General features: G+C 38.8%; 1 protein-coding gene across 1 annotated transcript; it reads right to left on the bottom strand.

Moving 5' to 3' along the window:
* Positions 1-30: 30 nt before the first annotated feature.
* On the bottom strand, positions 31-27,508 carry LOC126965060 (actin-related protein 10). The gene is made up of 7 exons (XM_050808507.1): positions 27,255-27,508; positions 25,496-25,648; positions 22,228-22,336; positions 20,519-20,627; positions 12,942-13,085; positions 9,523-9,853; positions 31-1,724 (listed from the first exon to the last, which is right to left on the bottom strand). The coding sequence occupies exons 1-7, from the start codon at positions 27,329-27,331 to the stop codon at positions 1,520-1,522; spliced, it is 1,128 nt and encodes a 375-aa protein (XP_050664464.1). The 5' UTR covers positions 27,332-27,508; the 3' UTR covers positions 31-1,519.
* Positions 27,509-27,992: the final 484 nt, after the last annotated feature.

Raw genomic sequence — 27,992 nt, 5'->3', positions numbered from 1 at the left:
AAGAGTGAGGTACATGTACAAAAACTGATAAACGATAATTACGTATTTATTATAATATCAGCACCACGGTTATAAGTAATGTTTGATTAAGTTGATCTTTATACAGATAGTTGATTATATATAATGTGCAAAAGACCATTAATCACAGTTTTTGTACGGTTTTATTACAATAAGTAAATAATTAATAACTTATATTGAATGTAGTGAGCACTAGCCCCAGTGCGGGTGCTCGGGCGGCGTGTTGTGCAGCAGGCAGGGCCAGTCCCGGGGAGGAGCGCCACGTGACACTAGCCCCAGTGCGGGTGCTCGGGCGGCGTGTTGTGCAGCAGGCAGGGCCAGTCCCGGGGAGGAGCGCCACGTGACACTAGCCCCAGTGCGGGTGCTCGGGCGGCGTGTTGTGCAGCAGGCAGGGCCAGTCCCGGGGAGGAGCGCCACGTGACACTAGCCCCAGTGCGGGTGCTCGGGCGGCGTGTTGTGCAGCAGGCAGGGCCAGTCCCGGGGAGGAGCGCCACGTGACACTAGCCCCAGTGCGGGTGCTCGGGCGGCGTGTTGTGCAGCAGGCAGGGCCAGTCCCGGGGAGGAGCGCCACGTGACACTAGCCCCAGTGCGGGTGCTCGGGCGGCGTGTTGTGCAGCAGGCAGGGCCAGTCCCGGGGAGGAGCGCCACGTGACACTAGCCCCAGTGCGGGTGCTCGGGCGGCGTGTTGTGCAGCAGGCAGGGCCAGTCCCGGGGAGGAGCGCCACGTGACACTAGCCCCAGTGCGGGTGCTCGGGCGGCGTGTTGTGCAGCAGGCAGGGCCAGTCCCGGGGAGGAGCGCCACGTGACACTAGCCCCAGTGCGGGTGCTCGGGCGGCGTGTTGTGCAGCAGGCAGGGCCAGTCCCGGGGAGGAGCGCCACGTGACACTAGCCCCAGTGCGGGTGCTCGGGCGGCGTGTTGTGCAGCAGGCAGGGCCAGTCCCGGGGAGGAGCGCCACGTGACACTAGCCCCAGTGCGGGTGCTCGGGCGGCGTGTTGTGCAGCAGGCAGGGCCAGTCCCGGGGAGGAGCGCCACGTGACACTAGCCCCAGTGCGGGTGCTCGGGCGGCGTGTTGTGCAGCAGGCAGGGCCAGTCCCGGGGAGGAGCGCCACGTGACACTAGCCCCAGTGCGGGTGCTCGGGCGGCGTGTTGTGCAGCAGGCAGGGCCAGTCCCGGGGAGGAGCGCCACGTGACACTAGCCCCAGTGCGGGTGCTCGGGCGGCGTGTTGTGCAGCAGGCAGGGCCAGTCCCGGGGAGGAGCGCCACGTGACACTAGCCCCAGTGCGGGTGCTCGGGCGGCGTGTTGTGCAGCAGGCAGGGCCAGTCCCGGGGAGGAGCGCCACGTGACACTAGCCCCAGTGCGGGTGCTCGGGCGGCGTGTTGTGCAGCAGGCAGGGCCAGTCCCGGGGAGGAGCGCCACGTGACACTAGCCCCAGTGCGGGTGCTCGGGCGGCGTGTTGTGCAGCAGGCAGGGCCAGTCCCGGGGAGGAGCGCCACGTGACACTAGCCCCAGTGCGGGTGCTCGGGCGGCGTGTTGTGCAGCAGGCAGGGCCAGTCCCTTAGCCGCCGGTCGCGTAGGTACATCTCGCGGGAGAGCGCGCGCCCGCCTCCGTCGGCCGCGCCCGCCACACTGCCGCCCGTCCACGCCGCGATGTTGCCCGGACACGCCAGCACGTGGAACCGCATCTCTTCAATGTTTAAGCTGTCCCTGAAACATAATCGAATGAACCAGATATGAGATGAATCCTGTACGAGAAAAATTGTAAATAAATAAATAAAACTTAATATTATATTTCCAACATTTAGTAGTTGTAATACAGCACTCCGCGCGATCTCTTGCACAGGTTTTCGCCGCGTATCAATCAAATCAATGAAACTGAAAATGTGTTTCTTTGTTTATTTTACGTATTTCATTCTATCCTTATCTTTCATTATCAAACCTCAATAATTTGTGGGGATCGAAGGTGACTGTAGTGTGCATGTATAAACATCTAATTTACTTTCGTTAGTAAGTGCAAAGTGCCGACGACCACGCGCTGCCATACCTGCCACGCTCCTTTTTGTTTGTTAATAATATGTTTGATCATACCAGTGACTTAGGTGAAGGTATATGTGAACTATTCTCTGAATATTTCTTTTCCACCTTTTTGGGTTATCAGCAAAGTTCATCAGACCCCATACCTAGCCTCTCTTCCTCCCCACTTTTTTATTTAAACGATACTGTACTTGATATTAATAGTATCCACGTGAGCCAAGAGCGGGTATACTAACTGCTGAAGTCCCTAGATCTAAATAAATAAGCTGGTCCTGATTATTTGCCACCAATATTTCTTATCAATTGCGCTAAAACTGTGTCTTATCTTGTATATAAGACCTTTCTATATAAGAGATCAGAGGGGGCATCGTACCTAAGATCTGATAAGAGTGGTCCTAAACAACTTATCAACAATTATCAGCCGATCTCTAAACTCTGCATACTGGCAAAAACTAGATCGAGTTGTATATGACCAGCTATATCCGATTTTAAGGCTTCATTTTAGTCCCTCCCAACATGATTTCGTTAAATGAAGATCCATCATATTAAATCTGGCTCTATTCACAGATTTTGTATCTGATAGAATGGACAATCGAAACCAAGTTAACGCAGTGTACACTGACTACAACAAGGCTTTTGATCGAATTGACCATAACATACTACTCTACTCAAATTATCTTAGAGGTGATCTGTTTCGCTGATTTTTTTCCTATGTAAAAATACATCACAGTTGTAGAGCGTTAATGGCGTTACCACTTCATGGCGTAGTATTCCCTCGGGCGTGCCGCAGGGTTCCTTACTAGAGCCTCTACTCTTTATTATTTTCATTCAGGATATTGACACTTGTTTTCATAATTCCAACGTCTTGCTCTTTGCTGATGATATGAAAATCTTTAGAGTAGTAAATAACTACAGGGACCAGAGTCTTCTTCAAGATGATGTATTTAGACTCGATCAATATTGCAAAGTTAATAAATTAGATCTTAACTTTTCTAAATGTTTTGCCTTAACCTTTACGCGTAAGCACAACGTATATAGATCCACATACAAGTTCAAGAATCAAGAAATAATTCGTGTTTAGTTAAAACGAGATTTAGGTGCAACAGTCGATAGTAAATTACTGTATGATAAATATATGCACCAAATTGTGAGGATAGCATCAAAAATGTTGGGATTCTTATTCCGATCATCTATAGATTTCACAAAACTTAATCAATTTAAGTTCTTTATTGTGCCCTGGTTAGAAGCAACCTTGAATATGCATCCCAAAATTGGAACCCCAAATATGAATGAATGAATGAAAACTTTATTAATAGCAAACACAAACCACACAGAATAATAAAAGTAAAAAAGAACTTACAGAGGTAAAAAAAAATTAAGAACTAATAACATAAAAATAATACAAATGACAAAAAGAACAAGTATATGTTTAATATTATAGGAATTATCTTAATTTAAAAGTACTGTGTAGCAGTTATTGTTATTAAAAGGAGCTGACTCAGCGTCATGCTACGTTGGTATAATACCAACACAGCGCTGATTTTCAGCAGCCCCTTGGTGACCCATTGAGTAACTACTATTGTTATTTACGTATAAAAAAAGTTTTAAAAGTGTTTGTAGGACAGACTTTATCTTTACGTCGTTTTGTTACTGCTTCTGGAACAAATATAAGTTTTGAGTGCTGTGCCATTATAGTGTCCCTAATAAACAATTGTCTTACAGACAAGACATCGCATTTAGTGTATAGTTCACAAGTAGGATACCGAAAGGGTTTGCAAATAATAACCTTTAATAGAGCACGTTGGGCCCGTTCAAGCTTCAAAAGACATGATTTTCGAGCGCCACCCCACGATTTAATACAATAAGTTAATAAGGATTGTGCTAATGCAAAGTAAACATTTCTCAAAAGAGTGAAATCAGCAATCTGACGTAAGGTTTTAAATACGAAAATAAGTTTTCTAGTCCTTTCTGACAGTAGATCAATTTGCGGTTTCCATGATAGGGTCTCATCTATTAGAACTCCTAGGTATTTAATTATTTACGTTTTATTAAGGTAAACACAAGAGCATCCTTTATTTTGAGTCAAGACTTTCTTACAATTATGAACTTGTACGGAAAAATTTTCGTCTGAGGGAATTTGTCTTGTAGTAATGCCAAAGGTGATATATTTTGTTTTAAGAATGTTTAGAGTTAACAAATTCTGTTGAAGCCATTGAAAAGTTTTTCGAAGTCCTATTTCAACCTTGGTTTTGACATCTGCCCAAGAATCGGCATGAAAAATTAAGGCCGTATCATCGGCATACATAAATGTTTTGCAGTTAATTGGATTAAGATGACAAAGGGCGTTCACATAAATCAGAAACAAAGCAGGACCGAGCACACTGCCCTGAGGTAAACCGTGAGTTACTGGATGAAAAGAGCTTACATAATCACCTATTTTTACAGTTTGCTTTCTGTTTGTCAGGTAATCCTTAAAAATTTAATGCACCTTTCCTCTTATTCCAATTGCCTCCATTTTGTCTAAAAGAAGTGGTATAGAAACGGTGTAGAAACGATTTATATTTAAAGTATCAAAAGCACATGAGAAATCAAGAAGTATTAAGATTGTTACTTTTTTTTCCTCTTGCGCTGCTAAAATATTATCTACTACGCCAATGAGGGCCGTAGTGGTGCTTCGCTGTTTCCTGAAACCGGATTGGTGATCCGGTAGTATATTTTGTGTTTCTAAGTAGCTCATCAATTGCTTATGCACAATTTTTTCTATAATTTTTGAAGGACACGGAAGTATACTAATTGGTCTTAGGTCGGAAAAATTGCGTGGTATGTCATTTTTTGGCAGAGGACGAATCAGGGCATGCCGCCAAAGGTCGGGAAAAGTATTAGTTTTGAAAGAAAAAATTAATAATATGTGTTAGTATGATTGAGTGAGGAGCAGCATGTCAAGAGAAATGTCATCAATACCAATAGCATTCGACTTGAGCTCTTTTATAGCCATGAGAGTACCATTATCGTCAACAGTCCTAAAGTCAAAAGTTGAGTTACCGAAACGGTGAAACTCAAAATACGTAAGAGTGGATAATGTTACTAGATTAGTTCCAGGGATATTCAAGAAGTGAGAATTAATTTTATTTGGATCATTTAAGTGGGGCGGTAATGGGTTGTGTTCTTTTGATTTTATTCGAATATTATGTTTTATGTGTTTCCACATTTTTTGAGGATTATTAATATTGGAGTTAATGTACGTATTGTAATACACTACCTTTTCCCTATGCAAAGCCTGAGGAACATACCGTTTTAATTCTTTATAGAATTGTATATGTGACTCAAGTTTTGTTTGTTTTGCTAATTTTTGGGCATCATCACGACGTTTCATTATTAATTTAATGTTATAAGTAATCCATGGATATTGGGTTTCCTTAACATATATAATTTTTTTTGGAGCGTAAATATCGAATAAATTTATAATATAATATGTCAGCAAAGGTACAATTTCATTAACATTAGTTATTAATAATAAATTTTTCCAGATAGTATTGTTAAGCGAATCAATGAAATTTATGGAATCAATGTCTTTTATAGGTCTGCACACAATATGTTTAGGTTGTATTTTATTTTTCGGTATATTTAATGTACACGTTATAAATGCGTGACTACTAAGTGACTCTATGTATATATATATATATACTCCCTAGTGTTCAAACTTTTTATAACTTAAACTGGTTTTGTTTAAGCCATCGATATTAAAATCGCCTAATATAACTAAATGCTCACACCATACAAATGAGCCAACAGCTTCTGTGAGTGTATTTAGAAATAAATCGACATCTAACCATGGTGGCCGATATGCTGTACCTACGACACATGTTTTTTCTCGCAATTTAAGTTTGACCCACATTTGTTCACACCCACACAACAAAACCTGTACTGCTATGTTTTTTTTTATAAAAAACCCAACTCCTCCTCCGCGCGAGCGAACGGCAGGCGGGCGCGGAACATGAAGCAGTTTGTAGCCGGCTGGTGATGGCGCGCGCCCCTCCTCCCCAGCGCGCAGCCACGTCTCGTTTATGGCCAACAAATCCACACCGTGTCGCTCCACTGCTACGAGAAACTCGTCATGTTTCGTCCCTAACGAGCCAGGGTTAAGAAGTCCAATTTTTATTTTATGACTAAATGACATTTTTTTTAAAGGTTATTTTGCAAGGAGGATTGAAAAATGAAGTTATATTTAAATATAGTGATGTTATAGAATAAAGAAATAATAATAATATATAAAATAATGCAATAATAATATGCACATTTTCTTTTTGCAACACTACATGTTGTATGGTTATTTAAAACATAATAATAATATAAAATATGATTTGCTGTAAATATTAGTGATCCACCTCACAGTACCTTTAAAAATAACACCAAACGTAATCCAAGTTGATGTACGACTATGCTGTCGGCTTCGTAATATATGCAAATAATTGTTGGCACACCGAAATAATAATAGAAATTAAAATAAAGCCGAAAATATATACGAAATAATAAACAAATATTAAAACAATAACTAAAAACATCGATAAAATCAAAAAGTAATACAATATTTCTATTGATGTTTTGCAATAAGCAGTAATTAGCAAAACTATTAATAATTTTAAAACACAATATATAGAAATATCTTAAAAAATGTCTTATTTCATCATTAAAATAAAAACATATAACATAGCTAAACAAACTTACAAGGATATAATATGAGGTACAACGTATTTAAATGAATCCAGAAAAAAGTTCCTCGTTTCCTTAATTTCAAATTTAAACTCAATTCTGACAAGAATTATGAAGGTCTATGTGCCCAGTTTCAACTACTGCTACTTACCATTCGAAGAAATATAAGTGACATATCTACCTCATCAATATTATACGAGGGCGGCACTGAAAATTTCGGGAATCAAGGAAGTGACACAACATTACTATTTAAAATGTATTTATTGCTTTTCGAAGTATTCTCGGCGAAATTTGACACATTTTTCCATACGATGGAACCAATCATTGAAGCAACCATTCCATTCGGAAATTGGGGTCTCCAAAATGGCCGTTTTGTAGGCGTCCACAGATTCTTCAGGTGATGAAAATCTCTGACCACGCAATTTATTCTGTACTTAAGGGAAAGTATAGAAATCATTATGGCTAAGGTCGGGGCTGTACGGCGGATGGTCTAATAATTCTATGTTTTCTTGCTCTTAAAAAACTCTTTTGTTCTGTGCGCGTTGTGAAAACTCGCACTGTCGTGATGGAGGATGATGCGGCGATAGCAGTTCTCTTTACAGAATTCAGAAACGACCTATGGCAAACAAATGCCAGTATACCATTCTGCATTAGCCGTTCTTTGTCCCTCAAAAGGAATAGTCGCAACATGGCCGGTTTTGGAGACAAACGTGGCCACCATTTTTTTTGCAACACTCCGTGAACGAACATTTTTTGTTGGCTTCAACTCATTTTCGAACACCCAAACTCGTGACTGGTTTTTTGTTTCGGGTTCGTACGCGTATATCCAGGATTCGTCACCTGATACGATGTTGTACACAGCATTTGAGGATCCTGCGTGGAATCTTTCGAGAGTTCTGACGCACCAAGTAACGCGAACCGCTTTTTGCTCTTCACAGAGCAAATGCGGTATCCATCGGGAAAACAACTTTTTTACACCTAATTGTTCATGCAAGATTATTTGTATTTGACTCATGCCAATGTCTAAAGTTGCCTGAATTTCGCGGTATGTCACATGTCGATCTTCCTCAATCAGCTTACGCACAGCATCAACGTTTTCTTTGGTGACTGCAGTTTTTGGACGACCTTGACGGGGATCATCACTGAGCTTGACACTTCCACGTTGAAATTCAGCAAACCAGCGATAAATTGTGATTTTGGATGGGGCTTCATCACCAAATGCAGAAATCATCCGGTCAATACACAGTTTTTGTGTTAAACCAATTTGAAAGTCATAATAAATCATCGCTCTATAATTTTCTCGAGTCAATTCCATTTTCTCAACGACTAAACAAGTTTGAAAAGACCTTGTGACAAGAGCGAGAAACTTTTTTTAAATAAATTAATGGTATTCGATTTTTAGAACCAAGGAGTTTTCAATTAAAAATATTTTAATATGACAGGAACAGTGGAAATAATCCATTCCCGATACTTTTAGTGCAGCCCTCGTAAATAACACCGTTGATTGTGCGCAGCTCTTGATAACTTACTCTTTAAAATCCCCATCAATACACATCCGTCCCCATCGTACATTTTCTATTCTACACACTCCACATTCACATACCAAATTTCGAAAAACTTGTACATATGCTCTGATTTGCCTTATCTTTGAATAAAATTTGGACATTTTTTGTATTACTGCCACCACTAGTCGTAAAACACTAGCAACCGAATTATTTAACGCATATAAATTATTCCTTAGCCTTGCTAAGAAACTTTACCACTCATTGTATAACTTTTTTATTTATTTAATTTATTTTATCTTACTATTTTTGGAAAACTTACAGCTAGGTTAAAAAATATAAGTTACATACATAATTACAGAAGGACAATTAAAAGTTTTCACAGATAGAAATGGATATATGATGTAAGAGTTAAGTGGACAACAAATACGAAAATTATATAAAATGATAAAGAGAAAACAAAAATTAACAAAATAACTAAAATTTACAATTACACCTGATTGAAAAAGATCTCGGTAAGGAGCTGTTTTACCTGCCTAAGTGGAGTGATGAACAAATCCAGGCCTAATAGCTTTGACAAGTCGTTGAAAGATCGACCAGCCCGCAGTAGATAACTATTTTGTCTATAATTAGTTCTAGCTCCGGGAACATGCAGGCAGCATGGTCTTTGACGACAGCGCTTATTGTAGTATGCTTTTATTTTAAATTGAAGATGAGAGATATAATTAATGAATGAGGACTTTTTAATTAAACTCCTCAGTAGCATAACCACTACAACTATTTATCATCTTGAACGCCAATCATGACCAGGCAACATAATATAACATACAGGCATTCTACAGGGTTATGGGTTAAGTCGACCTAAATCCTTTAAGAGGTTGTAGTTTCCATCATTCCTGACTGATTTGACTACGTACCCTAAACTTAACCGTTAAGTTATTGCCCTTTAAATTTTTTTTATAATAATTACCTTTTTTTGTCTATTGTCACCAATGTGTACTATTTTTGTATTTTGTGCTTCCAATTTATTTAATTTTGCTATTTTTGTGCAATAGATTAACTAATCTGAGTATAATTTAATATTAATAATAAAACAGTTGTTTTATTATTATAAACACTATACCAACTGAGAAAAAAATTCGAAAAAAGAAAAATTCGTATAAAGTTTTTTTTCTCTATTAAATATTTAAAAAAAAATATGTCTAATAAAACATAGCTTAGGAAAACACAATCAGCCGGGTCAGACAGGAGTTACGTACTTGTAAGGTGGCTGGGTCAGTAGGTGGGTTAGCTCCTGCGACAGTCGCGCGCGCAGTCCGGGCAAAGAGGCACCGCCCCCCACCACGCACACGCTTGCAGCCAGCGCGCGTCGCACGTCCACGGGGCTCCGGCGTAGCGCGCGCAGCACCAGGTCGGGCAAAGAGCACTGCTCGTGGTCGCGCTCCCACAGCACGTTGGCGACGGCGGCTCGTACTTCCCCACTGACGCGCAGCGCCCCCGCTGCCCGCGGGTACATCACATCTCGCACCGTCTCCCGCCCGCCGCTCAACCGCTCGGCCAACGTGCGCGACGGCACGAAGCACGCTCGCACTGTCCGGTATGAAAGTATATGAAAGAGGACGACAAACGCGTGGCTCACGTAATCTTAAGCGATCACTGTTGCCCAAATAGCTTGCAACAACAGAGCAATGACAGGAGCTTTACCGGGCTATTTTATCCAAATGATTTGAGTTTTCTCTAGTGTTAATTCCGCCAATATTTCTCTTTAAACAATTCGACACGTGTGAGACTCGTGAGGCTCGTGCCAGATTTTGAACACGTTCTGAGGATGCCTCGTGTAGAGGCGAAACACGTGTCGAATTGTTTAAAGACAAATATTGGCGGAATTAACACTAGAGAACACTCAAATCATTTGGATAATAATGGGTTTCCGCAAAGTAACGCCTACTACAATAAACTTCCGGTCTATTTTAATTTTAGATACCCTTATTGTATCCTCCTTAAAATTGTATGAGTTGTAGTGCCACTTTATGACCTTAGGGCCACAACCGATTGAGGCCAACACGACCTTGAACTTCACAAACGCCGCACTGATTTTGATCAAGGTCTACCGGTGTCCTTGTGTGTCCTCGTGTGGTTGACCTTAAAGCACTTTTTCCCTTGGATATTTATAAATAGAACGGACCCGATGGAATCACAAGTGCTTTTTTTTATAGAAAAAGGAGGACAAACGAGAGTACGGGTCACCTGGTGTTAAGCGATCACCGCCGTCCACATATTCTTGCAACACCAGAGGAGGAATCACAGGAGAGTTGCCGGCCTTTAAGGAAGGTGTACGCGTTTTTTTTGAAGGTACCCATGTCCTATCGTCCGGGAAACACCGCACAAGGAAGCTCATTCCACAGCTTTGTAGTACGTGGAAGAAAGCTCCTTGAAAAGCGCACAGTGGAGGACCGCCATCGGCGGCAGGAATCAGGTGAAACAGCTCTTCGGAACACTCCCCGTGATAAATGCGTTAAAAGACTCACGATGAAGCGACGTCTCTACGCAACGCCAAGTGATCCAGCCATTCACAGAGCACTGTATCCCCGACTCCACAACTCGTGCCAGGCCCAGCTTCATGAACGACAAAGTGAAAAAACGATCCCTCTATACGCTCGGGTACGCTCGAATCAATAAAACTACTATCCGATAGCAAATAACCCCCTTTTCTGCAAAGTTATAAATCCGAACATCCACCGCCAGCGTTTTAGATCTCTGGAAAAGCACCAGCTTATTACAGATTCCGATAAAGTCACTCAACTGGTGATCTATCTTACCCATGGATGAGTGGAAGTGGATTAGTCAAAAGGAGAGAAAATAGCGGTAGGTTAGCAAAAGATTTTCTGTCAGTTTTAGCATAAAGAGCTTTTTTTTTATGGAATAGGAGGACAAACGAGCGTACGGGTCACCTGTTGTTAAGTGATCACCGCCGCCCACAATCTCTTGCAACACCAGAGGAATCACAGGAGCGTTGCCGGCCTTTAAGGAAGGTGTACGCGCTTTTTTTGAAGGTACCCATGTCGTATCGTCCCTGAAACACCGCACAAGGAAGCTCATTCCACAGCTTTGTAGTACGTGAAAGAAAGCTCCTTGAAAACCGCACTGTGGAGGACCGCCACACATCCAGATGGTGAGGATGATATCCTAAATTGTGGCGTGTCGTGCGAAGGTGGAATTCGGCGGCAGGAATCAGGTTAACAGCTCTTCGGAACACTCCCCGTGATAAATGCGGTAGAAGACACACAATGAGGCGACGTCTCTACGCAACGCCAAGTGATCCGGCCGTTCACAGAGCACTGGGTCCCCGACAATTCGAGCTGCTCTGCGTTGCACGCAGTCAAATGGATCGAGCTGATACTGACCCCAGTATCGCCAGACCAGAGATGACAGCAATACTCCATGTGTGGCCGGACCTGCGCTTTGTAGAGCGCTAGTATGTGGGCCGGCTTGAAGTAATGCCGTGCTCTATTAATGACGCCCAGTTTCTTTGAAGCCAATTTGGCTTTGCCTTCCAGATGACCACGAAATTGGCAATCGCTCGAGCTTTCGAGACTCAGTATTCCGATACTAGGCGAGGCTTTGAGGGAAGTGTTGTCGAAGAGCCGTGATACGACAAATGGGGTTTTTTTAGTGGTGAACGCGCAAACTTGAGTCTTCTTAGGGTTAAATTGGACAAGGTTCAATTTTCCCCATTCCGCGACCTTCTCAAGAGAGGACTCGATAGAAGACACAAGTTTCTCCCGGCACTGGTCGACGATTTCCCGAGAGAGACTTGCATGGCCCGTGTATACGGCATCACCAGTGCTGTCGTCTGCATAGCAATGAATGTTGGAGGTGTCAACATATCATTGATATGCAGAAGAAACAGCGTGGGAGACAGCACACAGCCTTGGGGCACTCCAGCATTCACGGGCTTCAGGTTCGAGCAATATCCGTCGACAACGACCTGTATGCTGCGCCCAGTGAGGAAGCTGGAGGTCCACTTGCACATGCTCTCGGGAAGCCCAAATGATGGAAGTTTAGAGAGGAGCGCCTTGTGCCATACACAATCAAAGGCCTTCGCTATATCCAGGCTGACTGCCAGGCCTTCCCCCTTGCTTTCAATAGCCGCAGCCCATCTGTGTTAGGTATACCAGAAGATCATCTGCCGACCGACCATTGCGAAACCCGTATTGTCGGTCGTTGAATTGATGAAATGAATTATTGCGAAAGTTCCTTCCTATGGGCTTCCCGAGTTGTTCAAATAGGTGACCAGCTATTTGGCTGATGGGAACATCATAAAGCCTGTGTTCTCCTAGCAATTTTATTATGCAGTGACGGCACGGAGTACCTATACTTGTTTCACCGGCCGTGCAATATGCTAGACATGTGATATTATTTATTAGATTATTTGGGATTTTATAAAAAAATGCACACTGAGATTCCAAAAACGGAATAGCCATTTTATTTTTATTTCTTGTATTGATGGTATGTATATCTTTATTCAGAATGTATTCATCCTTCCTATTATAAACTATACATATATTATTATAAATGAATTGGGAAGCTATTGTTAGTGCGCACTAGAGTGCATACTCCCATCTCAAACTCATCAGCTCTGTTATAGTCAGTTGGTAATATGTCCCGCTCCGCTCACCTGTGATGTCCTCGAGCTCAGCTGGCTCCAGCACCAGTTCCGGTCCGTGCTCCTCCTGCAGCAGGCGTGCCAGCTCGCGGTGCACGGCGCTCGTCCCGAGCGGCTCTGACTCCATGGCATGCAGCACCACCAGGCCGTGCACCACTGTCACACGTCTCATTATAACCGCCACCATACAAACGTACGATGCTCTCAATATATACTTTCGTTATGTCTAAAACATTGGATAGAGAGCATGATAGAGAGGTTAATGAATACGGCCGTAGATAAATTTCTCGACTCGCATACAACGGTAAAGTTATAAGTAACAGTTGCAGCTGCGATTGGGGAACGAATTAGAGTCGTTTCCTGATTTCAGATGCAATTTTTTTTTTATTTAATCAAAATTATTATCTATACATTACTGTCATCTAATATCATTTATGCCTTTGCGATAGAACTGTGGTGATCTAGATTCGACAAACTGTGGAAGCATTTTGTACTGCCTCCTGAGAAGAAAACTTTTTATCACGTAGAAAATTGTCGGTTGGATCAAACTCTGGCGAATACGGAGGGTGACGAATGGTTTCTAATTGCAGTTCCTGTTAGAGTTAAAACGGTTTCTCGTTCTGGATGAGGTTTCACTTTATCATGGAGCAATAGTGGTGAAGATCGATTCATGAGTCGGGGCTGTTTCACTGCTAGTTTTGCTATCATTGTTCGGGGATCGGCACAGTAGACATCTGCCGTTATTGCTTGACCAGATCGAAGAAAGCTATAGTGAACACCATGCTGACACCACCAAACACTTACCAATGCCTTTTTATTGGTAACCTTTGCTTTAGGACATTGTTGCGGCGTTTGACCTGGGGTCAGCCATTGCATTTTTCGCTTACGGTTATCGTAAAGAATCCACTTTTCATAGCATGTCACAATTCGATCCAATATTTCTTCAGTTCTGTATCGATTCAACAAGGCAACACAAAGTTCAAGACAGGTTTCTTTCTGCAGATCAGTCAAATCATGAGGCATTCATTTTTCATATTTTTATTTTATGGATTTGACGCAAATTAATCAATATTGTTGGTAAGGTAACGTTTAACCAAGCCGCTAATTCCTGGGTAGTTTGGCTAGGATCGGCTTCCACAATATCTTTCAATTCCTTGTTATTCACCTGTGTGGGTCTTCCACGTGGTTCGTTCTACAAATCGAAGATTCCATCACGAAAGCGTTTAAATCGCAGGGTGCGTTCATTATGAGTCCCCTCTCCAAACGCAAAATTGATATTGCGAGGTGTTTCTGCCACGTTACACCCACGTCGGAACTAGTATTCTAAAATCACTCGAATTTTCGAAGTGACCATCTTTTTTTCTCTAAAGCTGATTAAAAAAAGAACTGAAAGTCGACAGTCGAATGTTGTACATTTTTTAAAAGACGAACAATATGGTACATGTGAAGAAAGTTTCACTCAAAAATCTCAAACCATGAAGGTACTATGTCGATTCGAAATACCTATTACAATAGAACGGCAATTTTTACCCCTATTATTTATTGTTATACCAATCTCATGACCTTTGGAGAAATTTATTTGTGCTTTATAATGGTTACGATTAACTTGTGAAAGATCAAATTATTGTGGTATTAAAAGTAAAACTTTTTTTCAGAGCCGTAAATGGCCGTTTTATTTATTTATTTATTTACTCATAATCCAACAGCTTTATATACCATAACAATAGACTTACAAATAATTTTACAAATATACCAATTTAGGATTAAGAATAATACATAGTTACAAAACTTTAATAGGTATACATCTGTTATTTAATGCTAATATTATTACATACGTTAATAATGATATTATTTCAGAGGTGTGTGTGTGTGTGTATAGTGTAGGTGAGTGAGGGTGTAGGTGATTGAGTGTTTTCGTGTTTATGTTATACAATTTTATTTTCGTGTGTTTTAAGTATTGAGATTTCGTGTAAAAAGCGTTGCTTAGACGTGGCAAAAATGTCAGTACCTGCGTACTCGGTATTATATAAGTATGTTATACGTTTTAAAATATTGTTCTGGGCATAATTTGTAGATACTTGGGGGACGTGAAACAAGGAAGTGTGACGGGTTCTGTAGTCCGGTACGCTTAGATATATAGATTCTAATAATTCCGAACAGTCTATAAGGTTATTCCATAACATATGGAGTAACAGTATATCGCTTTTTTTCCGCCGTATAAACAGAGGTTCCATTCTAAAGCGTACACAGACATCGTCATAGGTGTCGAAATGAGAGTAATCCTTGAAGCACAAGAATCTGACAAACTTCTTCTGTATAGGCTCAAGTTTGTTTATATGTACTACATAGTGAGGTGACCAAATACATGATGCATAATCAAGGATACTCCTTACGTATGTTGAGTACAGAGTTTTTATGCATGTTATATTTGTAAAAGAACTACATGTACGTTTGATAAATCCGAGTCGTTTAAGAGTTCCATTAGTTATAATTTCAATGTGTTCAGACATAGTTAATTTAGAGTCCAGTGTAACACCAAGATCCCGAACTGACTTTACTTCTTTTATTAAGGAGTCACCTATCTTGTACGTAAATTTAATCGGACATTTTTGCCTCGTGAATGTTATTTTTTGGCATTTTCTGCCATTTATACATATGCGATTCTTCGTGTAATATACTGCCAGATTATTCAAATCCTTTTGTATGAGATGACAGTCTGCAGTTGAATCAATGGCATAGTAAATTTTCTTATCATCTCCATACATCAAGAAACGTGCGTGTTTAAAACAGGTAAATATGTCAAATAAGTATGCGTTATACAGCAATGGTACTAAAATAGATCCCTGTGGAACTCCAGATAACGCATATATAAAATCACTTTTGGCACCACCCAGAACTACAGCCTGTCTTCTGTTTATTATGTAGGAGTAAAGCCATCTATGTAAATCACCTCTTATACCAAGCGCATATAACTTTTTATTGCAGAATAATGTGATCCACGCGGTCAAAAGCCTTTTCAAAATCCGTATAGATAACATCCACCTGTTTTCCTTTACTCATTTTATCGACAGTGTAATTAACAAGCACAGACAAGTTTGTAACAGTAGAGCGCCTCTTCATGAAACCATGTTGTTCTGGTGGTATAAATTTATGTACGAGAGGTGTAATACGCTTCTGTATTACAATCTCGAAAATTTTTGCCATCGAGTTGAGGATTGATATAGGTCTGTAGTTAACGATCTGGTTTCGTTGTCCAGTTTTGTATATTGGCACAATGAGGGCCTCTTTCCATTTTGCAGGGAACTCTCCGTAACGATTAACAGACAAGGTAAATATAATTGATAAAGGTAAAGCTAAAGTATCGGCACAATTATTAAGAAACACTGGAGGTATTCCATCACTGCCCGCGCCCTTATTTATTTTGAGTGATTTCAGAATGCGTTTTATTTCATGTGCATCTACTGATATTTTCGATATAAGTTCGTTGATTAGGCAACCCGATGGAAGTTCATAATCATCATAGGAATCTGCGGGATTTTCAAAAACACTTTTGAAGTGTTGACTAAAAGCAAAGCATATCTCGGTCTCATTATTGAAATCTTTTCCCTTGTATGACATAGTGTTAGGATGACCTATATTACCCGTTCTTAGGGATTTAACGTATGACCATAAACGGGTAGGATCTTTATTGATATATTCTTGCATACGATCGATATAAAATTTATAACATTTTTTTTTGTAAAAGTTTTTGTCTTGAACGAAGTAAGCAAAATTCATCGAAATCTAGCGGATATTTATATTTTTTCCATTTTTTGTGAAGTTTTAATTTATCTTTTACCACGTGTATAAGTGCTCTACTATACCAGCATGGAATTTTTTTTGATGATTTATTTGTAATTCTAGGTGTGAACAGAGCTATCAGATCATTAATCTGCTTATAGAATATATCAAGTATGTCGTTGATGTTGTCTCCTAGTAGAGTGTTATGCCAGTTTATTTCGGAAAGGCCTTCATTTATTTCAATAAAGTTTGATCTATGAAAATTAAAGCGAGAGATAGATTTATTTTTCAAAAATTTAATATTAAGATCAGTTGAGTCTATTTTTAAGGACGGGTGATAATTATCTTCTGGAACGAGTGACTGCTTAGCTCTCAGTATATCAATTTGGAAATTGCAAAATATTAAGTCAAGAGTATTATGTGCTGTATTAGTAAGAAAGTTGTATTGCTCCAGCCCAGCTATGCTGCACATATCCAAAAATTCTATGGCAGCATTTTGAAGACATTTGAACCTTTTTTTAAGTGACTTACCCCCTGTTGAGATCATTTCACGTGAGATAGATTGATCCCCACATAAAAGTACATTATCGTTTTGATTGTTAACTAAATAATTAGAGAGTGCTGCTGTAAATGTCACAAGATTTGTGGCCTGATTTTTATCAGGTGGCATATAAACAACACCGACATGAAGCTGACGGTGATTACGGGATTCCAGTGTGCTACTCGGTATGGTAATCCAAAGTGATTCTAGGCCAATACATGACCATTCCGATTTCTCTTGAGCAAGTAGATTTCTTTTACAACAAATCATGAAACCACCACCAGTTTTCTTTGCAGTTGCACGAAAATCACGATCGCACCTAAAAACGTCATAACGGCCATCACATAATTCTCCATTATTAAAACCATCCGTAAGCCAGGTTTCCGTAGCAATGATAATGTCATAGTCATTACACAAAATGTTAAGTTTAAGATCGCTTGTTTTCGTACGTAGCCCACGAACATTCTGGTAAAATACTTTTAGCGCTTTAATCATTTGTTACCGGTACAAATACTTTCAAAATTATAGTTAAAAATATTTTAGTTAATTTATGACAGCAGATAACTTTTATAACTAAGCAATACGACGCTTTATCTATTAATATGTGTGGTGTGAGTGATGTGTTATGTAAGATGTGAGAGATAGTGAGAAAAACATTATATAAATTTTGATTAACAAATTCCACGAAATAGAAACCAGTAGTTGATGTATTAAATTTACAAAACAATAAGTTAGAAATTTTCATATGTGAGACATAAAAGGTCACAGTTGTTGAAGTTATACAATTTTTAATAAATCTTTTTTTGTATTTATAGTTATGGCAGGTGATTCCTCGTTTTTCCTTAAAAAATCTGACAATTTCTCACCCAAACAAATTTGTAGGACTTTTTTCCTGCCAAATCCTTCGATTCTTTCAAAAGAGATTTATTATCTGGGGTCAAATGCTCAAAGACAAAGAATCTGGTAGGTGAACCGCTCAATCCAATATCCTTTGTTGTGATACCTTTAGTGTTCCGCAAGCCAGATAGTATTCTATCCTTAGTGATACGGTCTTTTAACCTCATCACAAGTGGTTTTGGGCGTTTGGGCGTACTTTAAAAGGCTGAACTCGGTGTGCAAATTCTATTTCATCAAAAGACAGTTCTAAACCAGCATGTTTGGCGATTTCCACCATAAGTGTCTTGGGGTTTTCATTTGGCGCTTCCGGTAAACCAACAATTTCAATATTTGATTGCCGGCACCATTGCTGCTGCTTATTAATTGAATGACGTAGTTCCGATATCTGATCGTCCTTTTCAACAATATCAGCTTGCAATTTCACAACATCTTGCTTAAGGTCATGGTGTTCATTTTGAAGGACCTGATATGATTCTTGAATTAAATTAAACTGTGATGAGATAGCTTTTACTTCATCCTTTATCTGTTTCAAAAGAATAATTTAATAGTTTTTAATTTTTTGTCTAACAACTGTTCCAAATGAGGCAATAAATCAGATATTTCAGATGGATTACACACGTTGATAGATGGCTGAGTAATGGACTCCTGAGGTTTGGAGCTGCGGACTGGCGTCTTGCTATTATCTCCCACTTTCCGCTGTTTTATCAGGCATGATGGGCATTTCCACTGGTTACGTGACAACGAGGAAGTGTCATCAAAGTTAACACATTCAGAATGGTATAAAAGTGCGCATGAAGTGCATTTTATACGTTTTTGAGTAACATTTATACTGTTGCTGCACGCCTCACACTGTAAACCCATGGTGTATTTATTTCGCTTTAGTAATTTATTATAAAATTAAATAAAATTAAGTAAATCTTGTTAAAATGAATTGGGTAAATTTTATTATTTAATATGGCAACACTTCCGATGTCGAAGTCAAGATGGCAGCTGTCAAACTGTTCAGAATATGTCATTTGTCATTGATGTCAAACATTCCGATGTCGAAATCACGATGGCAACTGTCAAACTATTCAGAATATGTCATTTGTCGCTTTTTGTGTTGACTTCAAACATTCAGGTTTTTTATCACCTACCTCCAACTTAATTTCTAAATTATCAGAACTGGAGGAAAAAATTCTGTGTTTCTGTTTTCAGCTTAAACGGAGATAAAGCACTGATTTTAATTCTTCACTATCTACACACTAAGTTTTAGTAATTTAACACTTTTTATACTGTAAAAGACACGTATTTTAAATTTTTATCACATTAAATAGTTGCAGCTAATGTAACCGTGTATACGTTTTGTCATAACTGCACTTTGCATTTTCTTGTTTCCTTTTTTTTTTAAATAAGGGACGAGACGAGCAGGACGTTCAGCTTAGAGTAATTGATACGCTCTACCAATTACAATGCAGTGCCGCTCAGAATTCTTGTAAAACCCAAAAATTCTGAGCGGCACTACGATTGCGCTGGTCACCTTGAGACATAAGACTAAGTCTCATTTGCCCAGTAATTTCACTAGCAATGTTTACATACTTACATTAAGATTTGTTAACAAAATTTCATTCGCGTTATATGCGCATATTCGCACACTTGATGCCTAACTCTTAAATATGCCACGTTTTGTGTAAAAGAAGAGAAAATTTCACTTAATGTAAGAGTTTCTAATAAATAGAAACTATCAGTCAATTAAAAATGAGAACGAAAAATTATTAGTCTGATTCGAATCGTATAATTGTCAATAAAATATTATTTTTTTAATTTCGTTACAATGTAATAGCGTTCAATAAAATTATAATTAAATAGCTTGAGGGCGGTCGTTCCATTTCTAAAATATGGTATTATTAGGAAAATCATTTATGCAACGTTTTTATGAAAATAAGGGACGAGACGAGCAGGATGTTCAGCTGATGGTAATTAATACGCCCTACCCATTACAATGCAGTGCCGCCCAGAATTCTTGAAAAACCCAAAAATTCTGAGCGGCACTACAATTGCGCTCGTCACCTTGAGACATAAGATTTAAGTTAAGTCACATTTGCCCAGTAATTTCACTAGCTACGGCGCCCTTCAGACCGAAACACAGAAACGTTTAGGTACACATTACTGCTTCATGGCAGAAAAAGGTGCCGTTGTGGTACCCATAATCTAGCCGGGTTCCTGTGCAACGTTTTTTTGGTGAGAATGGTTCCAAGTATTTCTTGCTCCCACTACAGTGGGAAAGATCGAAAGCAAAAGAGCATGGGATCGCTTAACAACCCCTTTGTCCGACCAAACAGAGCACAATATAGGAGCATTCGAGAACAGAGTGATGTGGAGGCAGACTCACCAGGGACCACCTCGACGTTGACGGCTCCGATGTCCACCACCAGCACGATGGGGGCTCCCAGAGTTATGGCGACGAGCCTGGCGCTGTCCCACCACGTCACCCCCGACACCTGGAGCAGTTGTACACTATTCAAACAATATTTTAAAAAACCCGACCTTTATCTACCTACACACATTTATTTTTATTATAATATATTAGGGACCAGGTGGACATAGAACGAGAACGAAGAGCCTTAGCCATAAGGTGTAATATAGCCCCTGTCAAACCTTCTACACGGGGGGGCTGTGGACCAACTACACTCAAAAGACACTTGACACGCTAAGGGTGCAGTACAACAATAGTTTGAGGATGCTGCTGGGCTTGCCGCGGTTTTGTTCGGCGTCAGGCATGTTAGCTGAAGCACGAACGAATGTTGTCTATGCCATCATAAGGAAAAGGGCGTCATCCGTCCTGGGAAGGCAGCGTTCCAGCTCAAACAGTATCCTGAATATGAAATCGCGAAAACGCGAAATGGATTCGCCAATATTGCAACGATTCATTCAAATTCTTGTCCGATAAAAACGCGCTGTCTCAGATTGTTCCCAAAGTTATTTTGTGTTATTATATTATGACTTAATTATATTAAGCAAATCGTATAAATTGGAACGAAATATGGGCCTCCGTTGCCTCAATAAAACTTATTATTATTATTATTTCAAACATTCCCAGATTAAGTACATAAAAGTGGCAATTATTTCGCAGTTTACATTGCTTCTTTCAACTTTTGTAATAAAACTTTAAAATGTATCGAAAAACACATGAAAACAGATGGAAACAAATTTTTACAAGGCACTAATTGTGTGTTTTTTGGAATTTTGAAATTGTTTTTTTTATTTATTAATTTAATTAAGTTCATTAAAACCAGTTACATACAAATAGTACAGCCAAACAGATTTAGCGAAAAGACTTTATTAAGTCTTTTCGCATATCTTAAATCTTTAATTAAATTAATGAAATTTTGAATATTGCATTGAAAATAAGAACAAGTAATATAACTAATCCATTTTGAAAAGAGCAACCTTAGAGTTTCTTGTTCGTTCAATCTACCCGTCTAAATAGCTGTATGAAAAAAATACATATTTCAAGACGTAAAATGTGATTTATTACCAATGAAATAAAATATTTTTGATTTAGACATAGACATATTTTATTTCACACATCATCATCTTAAACTAAAACATAACAATATCGCTTAAAGTAAAATAATCTTTGTGAACATAATTATATAATTTACAATAGAATTTATATTAATTTTATTTAATGACGATTTAAAAGCGCTTAGTTTAAGCCTATTTGATAATATAAGAGCTATAAATACAAAAGCATGCACAATGAACGTAATACGTACACAAATAAAATTCGAAAACAAAAAAATCTGAACGATGCGAGACTCGAACCCACAACCTCTCGCGTGCAGTGCGAGTGCACTGTTATCAACTCCTGTAGATGAAGCCATAACCTGAGAGTTGAACAAAGCATACAAGATTTTATGACGATACATCACTCGAACGGTTAGCTCAGTTGGTAGAGCTCGCACGGAACGCGAGAGATCGTGGGTTCGGATCCCCCATCGTTCATAAAATTTTGTTTTCAAATTTTATTTGTGTATTAATCCTAGAAGTGAGGGTTATCACTTAAAAAAACATAACAAATTGTTTAATAATACGTACCTCGTAGTGCACGTAGAGTACTTTAGCGAGTGTTTCTCGGAACTGTGTGGTGGTGAGCAGGGACTCCACAACCACCACCTTGCGTTCTTTAGGATTCACCAGGGCATGTCTGAAATATGTTACGATTATATTTTAGTTATCAGACTGAAACTGTACACTCATTTTGAATTTATTGCTCTTGTGAATGAATTACAATATAATGTCTGTGTGAACATTATCTGCCCCTATTCGATAGTATCTGTATGTATTGAATCCATCAACACAATTCACCAGTTCAGAAATTTTAATTATTGTTTCTACTTTTTATTTACGTATTATTTTACTTTCTAATATATTTATCTATATTTTAGCATAGTTTAAATTATAATGTTTATATTTTTGACGCTTTTCTTACCCTTTTCTCTCTCTCTCTCTCTCTCTTTGTGTTTCTCTTTTACTGTATCACAAATTGTTGCCTGGAAGAGCCCGGCCGCCATTTGCACCACATGCTGTTATTGTGTATGTTAGTAGTTAAGAAATAAATAAATAAAAATAATTAATATGCAGATTTTTGATGAAGAAGCTAGATCTTGATCTTAATATTAGTTCTGCTATGAACACACGAACAATGAAACGTAGCGTAACTTTATAGTAAGTACCTATACCCACCGCGATGGTAAACCATTGCACGCCTCTGGTTTGTGGTACTAATCCGGTTGACTCTGACCCGTTCCTGTCAGGACGACAGCGACTTTCTCCCGCATCAGAATACCCTTAGTAGCCTCTAAAGAAGACCTAGCCCCACTGACTGGGGCTGGGACTTCCCTATTATTATTACGCCCGGGGAAGCACGGGGGGTTAAAGTGCTCCCTAAGTCTGAGGATTCTGAATGTGTCACGGGGTTCTTAATTCATATGTATCACGTAAATTATGTTTTTCTTGTCGAAGATCTTTTATTTTGCCGCTATTTTTTAATTACACAAAAACTATCTTAAATAATTAATATCGGATCAAATTTCGCAATATAAAACGAATTACAGACAGATAGATATAAAACAAAGAAAGTGTGTGTGTGTGTACTTATGTATGCACGCAAGAAGTTATAAGTTCTTTGGCCTAACGAAGCAAAGATCATTAAAATGATTTATTCTTCGTGCTATTCTACGTTTTAAGAAAGAACAATTTTATTAAAATTTTGTATAGATAGCTTTGACAATTAATTATTAAATAATGAATCCGGCTTGTACGGGCTTTAACCCTTTGCCTGTCCTAATAATGGACAAAGAAACCATAAAAAAATATTCAGAAAATATAAGGATCCAACTTCAACCTGTTACTTAAAATTTCACTCTCATCATTTTTTATAACGCGCCTAAAGAAGTATAACTTCAAAAAAAATGTTAAATAATGCATCATTATTATTTTAATGTTTCATGAATTTAAAAATGTGAAACGAGAAAAGCGTCCCTTGAGGCGAGTTCACAAGCTCAGGGTCCAGTCTAGGTGTAGCAAAAGTGATGGCGGAACCTAGCGAGTGACAAATACCAAGCCTCCATCTCCTGCTTCAGTAAGAGTATTAACAGTGTCTTCTGAGCACACATACAAGCTTAGACCATTTATACGAACTCTAGATGGGCTCTTGCCAATCAGACGATCGATAAAACAGGCCACGTTTATTAGTTCAGTGTGCGTGACAAGCTACGTCTTACACTCGCGATTTGTATGACACTTTGTGTTAGTGTGCGTGCATTGCTTAACCTATGTTATATAACCTCTATAGGTTAGTTGTAAGCTCAATAATTTTTCGATGTCTTCACAGCTGTCATAGTCTATCTAGACGTTTAAATTACCTAAGTATACAAGTTAATTAATTTCAAAAATGCAACACTCCGAGGTCAGGATAATAATTCACTCTGAATTTTGAACACGACAATTTGCACTATAACCATAGTGTCGTCATCATAAATGGCGGTTACGTTAATCATATAAAATGTGTTTTAATAAAACAATTTTTAAAGGATTATGACGTGTGTAAGTGTAACTGTGTTTTTACATTAGTGGAATGCTGAAGTTAGTTTAACTAAAATAAAAATGAAACTTTCACGCAAAATCCAATTTAAAACACGGTTACAATTACACGCGTTTTAATACTTTAAAAAGTGATTTATTTACATGTGTGTAACACTCGCGTTAATCATCATCAAAAATACTTGGCGCTCGCTGTTGCGGTTGAAAAAAGCCGTAAGCCCATTTTAAAATTTCACGTGAGTTTTTTCGTAAATGAAACTGTTGTTTGAGTGCGAAAAGTTTACTTGTCGCACGCAAATTATACTTGGCACGCACAAATTTGGATAAAATTGCTACAATAAATAAAATAATAACAGAAAAAAAAACACAATCGAAATATCAAAACTAAATTTTAACAGTAGGAGGCTCCTTTGCACAGGATGCCGGCTAGATTATGGGTACCACCCATATTGGCGCCTATTTCTACCGTGAAGCAGTAATGTGTAAGCATTACTGTGTTTCAGTCTGAAGGGCGCCGTAGCTAGTGAAATAATACTGGGCAAATGAGTCTTGTCTCAAGGTGACGAGCGCAGTTGTAGAGCCGCTCACAATTTTTGGGGGTTTCAAGAATCCTAAGCGGCACTGCATTGTAATGGTCAGGGCGTATCAATTACCATCAGCTGAACGGCCTGCTCATCTTGTCCCTTATTTTCATAAAAAAAAAATTGAGCATGACCAACCTCATCACATTTGTAGTACAAAATAGTATGTCCAACTCGTGCGACATTGTCGATTACTTAAACGTATGACTGCTTCGATCGTGCGTTCAAATTAGCTTTCGTAGACAATCGACAACTTGTCGCACTTGTTGGACAATATACTATTATAAAACACGGACTAGTAAAAAAACAAGGACTCCGTGTCACCTTACATGACAGTATAGCACCAAACCAAGCCGCTTAATGTGCAAATACATAGCCCACACACACACACTTACACTACTACAGGCCGATAGCGGGCCATTATGTGAATTGTCATGGTCTGTGACAGATCAGTTTGCATCTCAATAAAATATTTTAAAAAGGCCGTCACGCGTTGTGAAAAAGTGTAAAAACGATACTTTAGAAGTTTTTGGCCATATATGATTATTTAAGCGAGAAAAAATTGTGTAACTAGTATCCCCTGTAACCGCACACACACAACCGTGCTTCAATTGCTAATATCACGGCACGGAGTCCTTCTTTTTTTACTTGTATAAAACATTAAATGAATAATGATTCACCTGAAATATAGCAGATGCAGCATGTGCACCAGGTTGTCATACAGCTCCTCCGTGCTGCTGTAGTCGTGCACCCGCTTGTGTCGTCTCTCTGATGGACACCAGTACTGGGATGGAATTATACAGCGAGGGGCTGCTTCACTCGTGAACCCAAACCTGAAGTGTTACATAGACTGGTCACAATATACCTGTGTATTATCTACAATCATTAAGGCCGCTATCCTAAGAAATAGCCAAAATAGCACATAATTGAAACCATTTCTCAACTTTTATTTTTACAAAAAATAATTATATGTCTACAGAGTATGAGAAGTAAATTAATTTTTTCTTTACATTTCTATCTTTAATAGACATTGCGAAAAAAAAACAAAAGTAACCCTTAATTTTTCAGTTGGAGCCATGTTAATCATTTAATCTAGATAAAAATTTTATGTACCAATATTATTTAACATGACATAGTTTTGATATTTTTGTAAAGAAAATTGTATTATGTAATAATAAATTAAAAATGCTTCTAATAATAAAATTATGGTGATCTTGTGCGATAGAGGTAACCTAGCTCTGCTTGATTCCTCAAGGCTGTTGGCTTGGTCCCCAGCCTTAACATGCAAGCAATGATCGAGAAATATTAGTTGATGATTGCCTACTCCCCACACATGCCCGATACTGGCTTTATTGACTAGGGTTCAGTTTGGGAGCCAAGTAGTGAGTATTTTATAATCTATCCTTCTCGAGGTTGACACCCGTTGTTGGCAAATTGGCTTAAAAAATTTGTACAAACAAAACCCTCTGGCCGGTGCTCAAAATGCCATCATCTTATAACGTCAATTACTCTTGCAGACCCGAAACGTGGCAGCCCCAGGCATCCAGGGCCACATAGCCTTGGGCTATGGGCATTGGCGTTAAATCCCCTCTTAAAGTAGCACCTAATTCATCAAGAGCAGGTAAGTGAGCACATCTTTGTTCAAACAAAGTGGAAGGAATTCAGAGTGTGTAGCAAGCCTATTTGTAGGGCCGCATGTGAACAGCTATGGGCTACTGTGACATGATGGTTGTCTCTGCTTGGACTGGAGTTGCTACGGGAACAGAGGGCAACACCAATCACGGCCACAATGTAGTTCGCACGGAAAAATTATGATGGCTCCCACTGCCAGTGAAAAGAAACAACTTAGAATTGGGAATCACCCACTCTTCGATGTGAACTGGCCTTAACAAGACTTAATCCCCAGAGGGAAAGATAACCGCACTAATAAAATCTATCAAAAATATTTTATTTATGTAAATCACATTACACTTTAAGTGTCAAATATGTAATTTTATTATATTACAGCACATTCGGAAGGTAGATTTACCCAAATAAGAATTTATATTTGTTTAAAGGTAAAGTTCTGTATGTCAACTCCCTGTTGAATTTACTTTATTGTAAAAACATAATATCGTAAGTACATCAACCCCTGTATGAATTTGTGTTTTTTATTATTGAAGTCAAATTGCATAACTAAAGTCCGGCCGCCAAGCAGAAAGAATTTCGTATGTTAACCTTTATTACCTGAGTCTGTTACTTCCGCGTAAATATAATACGCCTTGCTCGCTTTTTTTTATGGAAAAGGAGGATAAATGAGCTTACGACCGTCACCTGGTCTTAAGTGATCACCGCCGCCCACATTCTCTTGCAGCACCAGAGGAATCACAGGAGAATTGCCGGCACCCTACACTCTACAGCTTGCAACATATTAGAATAATATTACGAAAATAATCTTACTTGGTATAATCGGTTCCCAGATCTAAAACTACAGCTTGTTTTTCTTGTATCAGTGCGATTCCTTCGTATAGTGCCATTATTTACCACTTATTTTGTTTCGACTATATTCAAAACTTGGTATATTTTCTTAAAATAAAATACTTAATCGTAAATTTTTATTGTAATGCTCCGAAAATATTTAATAATGGACATTATATTGCTATTTACCATGTTATTATTTACTATACAGTATACAGATAAGTAGGTAGGTATTTACTGTGTAGCTACTGACTGTTTCGAATTGTCATTGTCAATTTTTAAGGTTTTTTTAATTTTATGACCTGGTAAGTGGTAACTAAGACCTTTAGTCAAGAGCCAAGAGTTTAAAATTTATTGACACGGAACGACAATGTTATAAACGTTTAGTGTTAAGATTTTTTCAAAATGGCAATTAAATAAAAATATAAATATAATAAAGTTTGACGATTAAATAAAACAACTGCTTGACTGTGAGGAATATGTGGAAGATATATGATTTATTAAAAAGTTACATGATATATATATACAAAATCCTTAAACCCAATCACAATTGTTACTTAAAAAATATTTACAAGTTCAGAAAATACACACCAATACTAAAGCTTACATTTTAACCAATAGTAAAACGTTTCATTCAATAAGAATTGAGAATAATATTATGTAATCTATCTCGCTCTAAAACTAATGCTATCGCAGTTTGTGTAAACTCGCGTCGAACCT

Source organism: Leptidea sinapis, chromosome 6 (genome assembly GCF_905404315.1).
Source record: "Leptidea sinapis chromosome 6, ilLepSina1.1, whole genome shotgun sequence".
Lineage (NCBI taxonomy): Eukaryota > Metazoa > Arthropoda > Insecta > Lepidoptera > Pieridae > Leptidea > Leptidea sinapis.
Note: the sequence above shows the minus strand (reverse complement) of the source record. Positions and strands in the feature narration are given on the sequence as shown.